The sequence below is a fragment of the Liolophura sinensis genome, chromosome 7, assembly GCF_032854445.1.
Source record: "Liolophura sinensis isolate JHLJ2023 chromosome 7, CUHK_Ljap_v2, whole genome shotgun sequence".
NCBI lineage: Eukaryota > Metazoa > Mollusca > Polyplacophora > Chitonida > Chitonidae > Liolophura > Liolophura sinensis.
The window spans coordinates 52,741,004-52,753,024 of record NC_088301.1 but is presented as its reverse complement, the minus strand read 5'-3'; the positions used below and the strand labels follow the sequence as shown (position 1 = coordinate 52,753,024).

Sequence of the window (12,021 nt, the reverse complement as noted above, 5' to 3'; positions counted from 1 at the left end):
TTAAACCCTCATCCCCCTCTTCATGTCTTATTAAAAGTTCAACTATACTAGTACTCAGTCCAGTTAAACATATCCTCTTTAAGTATAGCGTAACCTTTTTATCCTTGTGAACATTTCTAAAATGACATATGTTCAGAGAACAAATATATTCATGTTGTTTGTCAGACAGAAAATCAATACTACCATCACAGAATATCAGTCGGAAGATCAGCACTGCATATAAGAGTTATGTAATTCCACATCTACTAGCTATTAATGCTTACTGGCATAAAAGTAATTACAACCAGCTTAATGTATCCTGTGGTGGATTAAAACAATTCACTAAGTAATGCAGCTTTTATATATCTATCTGTTAATTATCTATCAGATAATTAATTGAACTCAGATCTTCATTTTTAACATGGAGTTATTCCTGGCTGTGAGCGTCAGGCCCCTGACCAATGGGGCCTAGTTGTCCCTCCAGCTCTTACTGTTACAGCTGCAGTACGAGTAGATAGCTCCAGTGCTTAGAAGTTTGGCTTCAGATGAACATATGTGCATACTACCTATTTATTTGGGGTTCAAACTTCAGGCTTCAATCCCTATTATATCTGTTTGGATTATTATTATTATTATTGGCAATTTTGTTATACATTTTAGGAGTCAACAACAAATGGTACATAAATGAAACTTCAGTATGTTTTAGGTTAAGAATCTGAAATTGTGCTTTCTTGTGTTTTGGAAACATTTGGTTGCATTTTGTCGGTCATATTGGATTTGTGCCAAAATTAAATAAATCTTCTTCTCCAGAATGCCTGATGCGACTAAGCTGAAATTTCAAATGCAGTACACAAAGCCTAGGTACATTCAGCGTGTGATTGCATTCTTTCTCGGTTAAAAACTGTACAAGCTCGCTATTGGGTGAAAATGTCAAAAGACTAATAAATCCATTTTGTGCAAATAATTTCCACACTTCCACAGATGATGTCCAACAAATAGTCCTATCTGATGTACTTTTGGACGATGATTCCGAAAATGCATTTTTTTCAAAACCAAAAGTGACGTCATCAAAACACCAAGCGAGTATATCTCCTGAAGCCATGAACATGGAGACGCAATCTTCAGGCCTAACATCATCCTAATGCAAGGAGACAAATTCTGCATAAGCAGAGGTGACGCCAGCTAACCGGAAGTAACACATGCCAAAAGAAAAAAAAAAGTTGCCACTTCTTTTTTCTAAATTGAAAAACAGATGAAAAGGCCCTGCAGAAATGCGTGAAATTTAGGTATGTGGTAGACCTGAAATGAACTTTGACAAGTAAAAAGTTGGGTGACACGAGTTTATAATTCATTTTAAATGCATTTATGTTTAGGTTGAATGTACAAATATTGTAACCATGCTACCTGACCTATTTTGACCCGCTGATCATGAATGTCGTCATATTTCTTTCCTGCGACATAGTTTTGTCACAAATTGCGAAAAAAACAATTTCCACCACATTTAGCGTTCACTTGACAGAAAACTGTTACAGCTGTAAAGCTGAAAATCACTGAGTGCAAAGCACTATATATGTACTCAATGTGTGCTGAAAATCGTTGAGCTGGGTTAAAAAAAAGAGGGGACATGCATGCTTCAAATATTGTCCACATGTAGATTAACTAAATTTGTCAGATTTAAAAGTACATATTATACAGAGTTCTTACAATGCACTAATGGTTATGAAGAATGTATGCTTTCTAATTAAGTTAGTTACATATCTATACATGGACACCTTTCAGGCAACTGAGTGACACAGTACAGTTTGGCAATACCGACTTGAACCCCGACATCGCTGCTTTAGCAGCTATGTGTAAAAATGGTAGTGTTATGCAAGATTTAAACTACCATAAAATATTATGTATGTACATACACATTTTAAGCAGAAGGACGGCACTTGAATGTTTCGAAAGTATAAATGTTTGTCAACCTAGATAAAACACTGTCCTTCACAAAACAACAATATAAAGCTTTCAAAAAAAAACTAAAAAATTTGATCTTCCCCAAAAAGTGCACACTCTGTCTTCATTCATCATCAGTTTTATTACTGTTTGCAACATCAAAACTCCATTTATTTTTTACACACCTTAACATACTTGGTACTTGAACAGCTTTCTGTATATCATATGGTTTTAGTCTAGCAAGTGATCTATCATATTAATAGGATTAATGTAACATGTATGCAACTAATAAATGTGACCTGTTACATACGACATATACAAGTACCCTTAAATGTACATATATTTCTCCCTCTTTCCTTTCGTTGTTTTATTTTTTTTTTTGGCTTTACCTGCTTCTCATCATACACAAGATCGCTGTGGTCCTACTCCACATTTCAGCAGAAAATATAACATTATATATAACAGCTCGCTGTTTTCACCCATTTCCTGGCTCTTGTCATAAACATGCACATATGAATGAAATCATATTTAATCACCTATCCAACAACATAACCTTTTTGATGGCAATGCTTACTGAATACATGCTAGTATTGGATGTTTTACATTACTTTATGAAATTATTTAGTTGTGCAATATTTGTAATATGGTGCACACTCCTGCCAGATTTCAATGACAGTACTGTGGAAACCAGATGATTTCTGTACAATATGACTTTATTGTCGTTCAATTCCATAACCAAGAAGACTGTGGTGGTCTATGTTATGGGTGGAGGAAACCAGAGTGCGCTGGGCAAGTTAATAACAAACTCTTCTGCATCTCACCTACAGATATGCTCATCACATTGAGTGGCTGGTGGAAGACACGCGATCTTAACATTAGACAGTTATTGGGGTAATCTATGTCCCATGCTCAATGGCAGTTTTGAACTTGCACCTGGTGTGTCACATCAATTGAAAGGCAACCATGCACCTTCAACAACTAGACCACTGCCCACGTCATACAACTTCAAGAAATGAACGAAAAAGGAGATGAGCAAACCGCACAAAGGACTCCAACATTCTGAACCTTCTTACATGTATAATAAATGCAACGCATGAAAAACTAAAATTTTGCTTGAAGTTGAAGGCCTTTATTGATGTATAAATGGTCTTTCTTGTCTAACTTTGACATGCACTAAGGTGTCGCAAATACAGACTTAGTATCAAATTTGTAGAATGTTTGCGTTTATACCATGTTATACCCTGTACCTACATGTACCTTCTAAATAGTGTCACCAACTTTGATGCGTGTATGCTGTTCAACACATCCTTAAAAACAAAAAATAGTCATATTTCTTGGCAATCCTGGGTATTAGACATCTTCCTTTGCAAATCATATGGATTACAATCCCAGAATTCGCCTTAGCGGGCATCGGCTGTATACATGACCCAATTTTAACAGAGGACCTGTAGATCAGCAATGTAATATATGGCATCTGACCATTTAATTGAAATGTACAACAGAAGAAGAGGAGGGGGTAGACTAACCTTTACTTTTCTCATAGTGTTGGTAAAGGGTATGCCATGGCATGCAGACAATTGATCTTCTGAATAGATACACAGGCCTGTGGTTGCAGGCTAAGGAACACAATGAGCCAAAAGATAGCACTATAAACAACAATGCCGTCAAGAGAAAGAGAGAAAAAAAAAAAAAAAAGATCACAAGGAAATTTTTACACAACTTTTACCAGCACTTTCAGAGACCATTAATAATAAGTACACACCATGGGGAGAGGTTAATGATGATACATTGGCAAGCTTATTTATCTTTCCATTTCAAACATAATGCAATATGACATTCACCATTGAAATATCAAGTATTTTCAAGGACTTGTCCTAAAATTAAAGGACATTTCAGGTCTAGACAAAATTGCAACAATATTCCTGGATATCAAGAATTTTAAGGAACAGTAGGAATCCTGTGTTACTGCTACAAAACTAAGAGCTGCAAAAGTTTTTCCATGTACAGTCCAAATTGCTCAGAATTGCTCCCAACTGAACTTTTTCTAAAGAAAACAAAAAATTTTGCCTTTCAAACTTCCAGTTTGAAAAATACCAGCCTAGGTAAAATTTCAATTAGTAAGGAGAGCATAAGAAGTAACGATCTACAACAGGAGAAAGTTTTACAGGTAGTCCAGACATGCCAAATGTTCTCTCACTGACTGGTATGGGAAATGTCCAGAATACGTCTAGAAGTCGTCCCCTCGACTCAATACCTCTTTACATGTGGGTCTTAGCAGGAGGGTGTGTTCCCACTGGGCGGTGTAACAGCCCTTAATGTCACAAAGGGGTGGGTAAGGATCCACAATACCCACATCACACAGGTTCTTCAGGGCCATCAGGTATTTCGTCTGCCCCAGTCGGTCTAGCCAGCGTCGACAAAATGGCAAGGTGCCAAAACTCTGGTTTATTGTGTTCAGGAGCTGCTTTGACTTGGTTAACCTGAGAACAGATTCAGACATTTATGAAACTCAAATAAAATTCTTAAAAGAACCCAAAATGGTTTCCTTAGCCCTAATTTATCACACTTTCCGAAGAGAGAAAAGGCAATACGATTTATGACCATATAAATTCGACTCAATCTTTTTGTACAACAATACAGTGTTCAATTTTGTCTGATGTATACAAAAGTAGCAGGTGCCCATAGGAACAGTTTTCATAATGTCTAAGAAGTACAAATAGGGGGTCCACAATGGTTGTCTTTCTAGTGCGTAATATTATAAGTGAGAATCCATGCGGCTAAAGTACTTCTGCCACTGCAGTATCATGAAGAAGACACTGGACATGACACCCACACAGTCACATTAAACCAACACCAAGCCAACCAGTCCTGTTTCCTCGTTCTATCATCTCAATGCTGAGCGCCAAGTAAGGCAGCTACAAGTACCTTTTTTAAAGTCTTCCGTAAGACCCGACCCAGGTGTTAATGCAGATTCACGTTGCTGTGCAGGTAAATATCTGTGCATCACACATGGGGAAGTTCTTCACGCTACTTGCCAAAGCCATGGATTAACTTTGGCCATTTCAGTTTCCTTAACAGGTAAAAGTAGCAAATAAAAAAATACATAAATATATAATTCAACATGTCACACACCTGAGAGGTACGTGGCCAATTTCATAGTTCTTGGCATAGTGTGAACATTCCATGTCGTCATGTACAACTCCACGACCTGTGCTTCCAAAGGTTTCTATGGCAAAGAATTCCAGCTCCTGAAAACCAGAGACAAGGTAATTACTGCATGTATTCAAAATACAACTTAATTCGAACAACAATATTACAGAATAACAGTAATGTCAAAGTCCGAAAACAGCCATAATTTCAAAATGGCCCAAGAAGGGTGAAGTCTTGAAAACTAATTCTGAGATATGAGGTATAAAAAGCTTTTTCAATGCATGTATTCATGATCGATTACAAAGCCATACTTTGTATGGTATTACATCAGAAAGATCTGCTTCGTACTATTATCATTAAAATCAATGTAGATTTGGTAGCAAGGGTACATCAGTTGAATACATAACATACGTAAATTTTTATCTTGTCTACAAAATGAATTCTAATACACAAAAGAGACATCGAGGTCAGGAATATAAACTTCAAAACACTTTTTAAGATCAGCTGGAATGTCAGAATCACGTAAAATGATTAACTTAGTCATGGACTCAATTTTAGTTCAAGTACTTCAGTTTGTATTTAACATGACTCAAGTCTGCACATTACTCCCTGGAAGACATCAGAAGACCTGACAATCCCATAGCTCACCTCCATTCTTGTTGCCTCTCCACCCTTCACAATGGGAACTGTTTTACCAGCATGTATCCTGTACTGACCTATCGAATGGCCATTCAGATTTCTGATTGGTTTGACTGGAGATAAAACAACATCAACATTATTTTTACATGGAATAAACACACATGGCAAAACTACACTTTGACAGGCTAGATAAAAAATGACTTACTCTGTATGTTATGAATGTCTCATGAAACTTTGCAGAATAATTTGAACAATTTCAAATCACCAATAAGTACAGCTACATATTATACATGCTGTTAGACATTTAATACTGATCTACTGGTTCATGATATGAGATGAATAAGTTAATATATAGTAATGCTCCAAACATTTAGCACTGCAAAAACCAATTTCAGAATATTTTAACATGGAAATTACAATACTAAATACAAGTGTGTTTCTACTGTAACTTTTCTTGAGGTGTTATGTAAACATATATAAAGTTAAACTTTTTCCTCCCTGAAACATTCTGTAAAATAGGAATTAGGAATTAACCACCTTGGTATGTTTTTCCTTCCAGTTCCACCTCATAGGATTCCATGACTTCCTGAATGGCTTCGCCTATATCACACAGCCTCACATCAATGCCAGCCTCCTGAAGAAAGGAATCAAAAATATTGTAATCAAGACAAAAAGCCTTTTAATAGTCTGCATGTAGATACACGTCTATAATTAGTTGAAGAAAGTATGTGGGTGCTCAGCCCTCTCTTTGCTATAATAGTACTACTTAACACGATTTGCATGTTTCTCAATACAATTTCTATGTTATCTTATCAGAATGAGGGGGGTATTTTATAGGATTCACAAAACCATGGAGTTATCCATTGATTTTTTTTATTATATTGATGGTTTCATGTTGTACCCAACAATATTTCAATTACTTGACGGTGGCCAGTGTCATGGTGGAAGGAACCAGGAGACCTACGACTATACGACTTGAGAGGAAACCAGCATGAGGTGGATTTCAGCTCACAGCGACCGATTTGCTTAACATTTACGGACCACCACATATTTACAAGCCGTGCCATATTCAACAATGGTATCACAAATTATGCCAGACAGTAGTATACTGTTTTTCCCCAGACTGCATTCATTCCCACAGCAGACCAGAGGCCTACTTAGACACCCTGTTCAAATTATACCAATACATTTTTGGTCGTTCATTTAATCGTTCAGTTCGCAGTTTCTAAATAACAAATGTCAGAGACAGTGAAAAATTCATTAAAGATGCTGAAGGTTTATGGGAAAGAGATGTCATCTCAACAGACAAAGCCTAAACTTGATTAAATCTTGTCAAATACTTTTTTTCCCCTGAATTCATTATAACTGAGGAATTTAAATTTTGCTTCTTCATCATTCTCGCATACAAGGGATGTTTTTTTCCTGTCTTCTTTTACAAAACACACTGAAATTATTGAAACACTGTGTTTTGAAGCTGCTTCAAAAAGTTCCTAGGTGTCTTGTCTGATGTCCGCAATAACTAGGTCAGCACTGCTTTCATCTTAGAAACCATCGCTACAGAACTGAAGCATAAAATCCAGCAACAGTCAATTGCCTAGATCAGCCTCAGTGGTGGTTAGATTTATTTCCATTTGTGTTAGAATTGAGCATGAATCTATTTGAACAACAATCCTATTGTAATTTCATAAACATTTAACAGGGATTAAAATCACCAACACAGCCCCTCTAGAGGCTACAACCTGAACCAGGAATACCTCGGCCATGCATCTACACCTATAGGCTATTTAAACAAGGTCGTTTGAGTTCTTTGTAAATGACTTAGTAGTCCTGCTGTATCAACACTTCAGGCAGTGGAACAAATATTCTTCCAGTATGTGCTATTTCAGCGAAAACTATATTCATCATTGCCAAAGTCCAGAACTTTCATCTGCCATAAGCTACTGCTTAGAGTATCATACGGAAATTGACTTCGACGTTAGAGAGCTATAGTTTATTTATTTAACTGGTGTTTTACTCCGTACTCAAGGACATTTCACTTATACGATGGCGGCCAGAATTATGGTGGGAGGAAACTGGGCAGAGCTTAGAGAAACTGGGCAGAGCTTAGAGAACCTGTGTAAACGTAATGTAAGCTTGTTGTCGATAATGGAGGCTGAAGCTGTATCAAGATGAAGTTTCACTAAACTTTTACCGGGTTGAAAAAAATCTAGAAAAAAATATTTAATTCCAGTTTAAGATACCTTGAATAGTAGTCTTTCAGTGAATATAAACATTAGTCAGGTGCTGTATTTCTTTAAAGGAAACAACAGGAAAGGAGCAAAATGAATGGAATGAGGTAGCAGAGCGAGATGCATTGGCCTTCTAACAGATATGCATATCCATTTTCAAATATGAACTCTTACTCTGATTCCTGTGTTTGTAGCATCTTTCACAGCTTCCAATAATTTGTCGAACTTAGGGTTAAAGGTCCAAGTAAAGGCACTGTCAATGATCCTTCCTGTGAATACATCATTTTTAAACTACTTCAAAGCTTCACATATATATTACTGATTCGATTATTTGATAATTCTAAATAAGGCATACTGAAGAAATCACTTTTAAAGGAAACCAAAGTGTTCAGGATAAATAAATTAAACCATTTACAACCACTTAGTACACAAACAGACAAACAAGCGTGATCAACCGCTTCAACACTATCACCAAGGTCTCAAACAGGTAAAGCAGGTGAATACACAGTCTCTCTGTTGGTAGATTGGGAATGAATCCTTACCTTCAATGTCCTAGTGAATGAACGATAGTCCTCACCATTTTCGGATATGAAAAAGCAACTTTCTGATTTGCAACGTGTCAAATTTTTATGCAATTTTTAAATTTGATTTTGGAGAAAAAACTGCATGGCTTGGGTTGCCAAACTTAAGGTCTACACAGAATAATGCCCTCAGAATATGCTAGAATAAAAATCTTACAAAGATGAAAATAATAATCATGTTTAAAGGAGGGTGTTTATCTCCTCTCATCACAGAACTCTTGCTTAGTGTTTCAAGTACCGTCCTGTAATTTTTCAATATTTTTACTTGTTTCCAACATATTTATTTCAAGCACATTCTGAAGGTATTTTAATGAACAGACTGACAAAATTACACTCTTTATAAAGCCATCAATTGGACAATCCAACCAATGAGGTCCTGTCTCCAGAATCAAATTAAAAAAGTGCTTAAATTGCACTGAAAGTTGCTCTTTCAAATGTGAAAAGGTTGAGGAATTAGGGTATGCAGAGTCAAGAAAAGGAGTTTCAAAACAAAGAGGATAAGATACACCTATGGAGATGGAATATAAAGATGTTTATGGTTCAATACCATTTATGTGTGTGCCAAAATCAATCTTGACAACGTCGTCGTGTCCTAAGACTGTTGGGTCGCCAGCATTGGGTGTGTAGTGAGCAGCACAGTGGTTTAGGGAACAACCTGTTGGAAAACCCAGTCCAGCCTCCAAGCCTTTCTCATTTATTAGCTTTCTTGCAATGCCTTCTAATGTTTCACTACAAAAAAGAATAGACTACAAAGTACACTTAACTGACATGAGGAGAAAAAATAACTTAAAAATTTGCTTTTTGAAACTATGCCATTATCAAGAGCATTAAAATTAACATCCTATGTGTACCATATTAAGGTTCACTGGGAATACAGTAATTCTCGTTTTACTGGAACATCCACCATAAACAGCATGGATCGATAAAATTGCTGAACAGCCAATCTTAACCAACATTTTAACACATACATCAACAAAGAACATGACAACTTTCGCGGCTAAAAAAAGTAGTTCATAAAATTTATATCAATGAGTTTTAACAAAATTGTTAAGAAATAAAAATAGAAATGCTGGAGGCTTATGTTTTAGTCCAAACAGAAAATTCTACAACTACATCTCACCAAATATGAATCATGGTCATCCCAGGCTGAATATACTTCTGTATATACTGGCGAGTCTGAAAGCAAAGACAAAAGTAAATGTGAAACTGATTCAAATGTCAGCAAGCCTTTGGGCAAATTGTGTTCCAGCTCTCCAGTCAAAAACTATTACTCCCATGTTTTAGAAACTTTGCCATCCTATAGTACATCATTCAACTGATGCAACGTAAACTGTAGTTCATAGGTCACAAGAACTGTTGGCCATTCTGGATTATTTGCAACTTTGCTCAAAAACTTCTCGTAGAAACAGGCTCACTCTACAGATTTCAAACTTATAGAACTTTTCTTCCCTAAAACTTGTTTTTTTTTCATCATGCTTCTTTTGTAAATTAGGCTTCTTTGGCCATGTTTAATAGATTACATGACCTATTTTTCTATTACGAAAGGGCATCCTTACATACCAAATTTTAAGTGAAATACAGTACTACTGAATACAAAAATAAACTGAACACTAAGGTTGGCTTAATGCTAGTGATATCCTTATTTGTTCAAAATAATCACTGTACGTCCGCTGGTAGGCCTACTTATGTTTGTGAATGAAGGATTGCCAATTGCGAAATAAATCTGCACAATTTGTTCCACAAGGACTCGGTGTGAGTAGATGCTGACACTTGGTTATAATCTTGAATATGACAAGGAAAACTTTTAATCAACAAGAAACAAGGCACATCAGCAAGATTTATTGATTTATTTATTGATTAGTGTTTTACACCGTACTCAAGAATGTTTCTTTTATACGACGGCGGCCAGCATTATGGTGGGAGGAAACCGGGCAGAGCCCAGGGGAAACCCACGACCATGCGCAGGTTGCTGGGAGACCTTCCCAATTACGGCCGGAGAGGAAGCCAGCATGAGCTGGACTTGAACTCACAGCGACCGCATTGGTGAGATCATCAGCAAGAGTCCTCAACACACGAATGGCCTGGGCCACATCCCGATTCACAAGGCTGGATATAAAAATTCACATTAAATAACTTAAATATTCTTAACTTAAATAGATCTCAAGTAAAGATTTACCCCACTTTGAATGTAAACCCAATGCACCATAGGTGCAGGCTACATAACCTCCAGTGCTACTGCAGGACCTAGCATACTTGGTGACACAACATCTGACAGTGGCAGGCCTACATGCACCATGTCCAAAACATCTTTAAGTATGTATACTGGGTTTCGGTGCACTCAGGAATATAGTCAAAATATGTAAGTGCTAAATTTCTTGTTGTTTATTTGAATTTGTTGCCAGTACTGATAGCCTCATTACTGATCGCCAGTTTAAACAATGATGTTTAAATGTATCACGACTTAGTAACCTACTGAAATAGGGATTCACTTGATTCGTTTAATTCATTTAATCTGAATGGGCAAACAAAGGCTATGGTTTAAAGAAAAACTAACCTAATGAATGCAAACTACTTACGGGGACGGTACCTTACCTGTCTGTGGGCTTCTGAGGCAAGCCTGACTTCCTGGTACATGTCGTTGTGCATGCGGTCCAGCATGCGCTTCTCCTCGCTGGTAAAACGATCCTTTGCAGATCGACTGAAGAATGACAATACTTTACATTACAGAAGTGTCAGGCATTTCAAATTTATTAGGAAGATTAGATTTATTAGGAAACAGACAATATAGCTGGAGCTGTGCTCAAACAAGAAACACTACAGCTAAGTCAATGGTCAGGGGTAAGTGAGCTTTTCAGTATCTTTATCCACACCTCAATTTTGTCTGAAAATGGCACTAGAAAACTTACTCATCTTGTCCACTGGGTAGTCCATGATCTGTCCTTCTGGGTAATGATCATCAGCAAACAGTTCACTGATGGGCAATGAAGGGGGATCAGTCTGCTGTTTTGGACCTGAAGGGGAAGGAGAATAAAAAAGAACATCAACATTAATTCAGTTTCATGAAATGTTGCCCACCATGTGTGTACAGCAATGAGCAATAAAATGTACAATAACGTTGCAACAGTTTAGCATGTGTGCTAACATACAAAAAGACAAAAACTTTTTTATCCTATTTCATTGGCGGGTAAAAATGGTTTTAAACAAGGTTTTCCAAGGCCTAATCGTTCAGCCTGTAACTCCTAAAAAAACTTTGAAAAAAAGCACACACTGGCATTCTCTAGGTATACTATAACCACTGTATTGTTGCCTTTTCGTTAAATAAATCATCATATTGTGTGGATAATACATGCTGTAATAATATTTAACCATTCCCACCAATCACCTTTTTTTCTTCTTTTTCTTCTTCTTCTTTTTGGTGGCAGTTTCCTCTCCTCCCTCACCATCTAAAAAGGAAAGGGAAAATGACAAAAAAAAAAAAATCACCTATTCTGTCAACGTAAATTTTC

At 36.7% G+C, this 12,021-nt stretch overlaps 1 protein-coding gene across 1 annotated transcript in view; it reads right to left on the bottom strand.

Annotated features, from left to right (window-relative positions):
- Positions 1-2,747: 2,747 nt before the first annotated feature.
- Positions 2,748-12,021, bottom strand: part of LOC135470020 (methionine aminopeptidase 2-like) — an 11,699-nt gene continuing 2,425 nt past the window's right edge. The window contains exons 3-12 of the mRNA XM_064748711.1: positions 11,901-11,958; positions 11,418-11,528; positions 11,108-11,213; positions 9,636-9,691; positions 9,063-9,244; positions 8,109-8,203; positions 6,244-6,340; positions 5,716-5,819; positions 5,050-5,165; positions 2,748-4,397 (exon numbers count right to left, since the gene is read on the bottom strand). Coding sequence (XP_064604781.1) covers positions 4,145-4,397; positions 5,050-5,165; positions 5,716-5,819; positions 6,244-6,340; positions 8,109-8,203; positions 9,063-9,244; positions 9,636-9,691; positions 11,108-11,213; positions 11,418-11,528; positions 11,901-11,958 — 1,178 coding nt within the window. The 3' untranslated portion in view covers positions 2,748-4,144. The remainder of the gene's footprint in view (positions 4,398-5,049; positions 5,166-5,715; positions 5,820-6,243; positions 6,341-8,108; positions 8,204-9,062; positions 9,245-9,635; positions 9,692-11,107; positions 11,214-11,417; positions 11,529-11,900; positions 11,959-12,021) is intronic.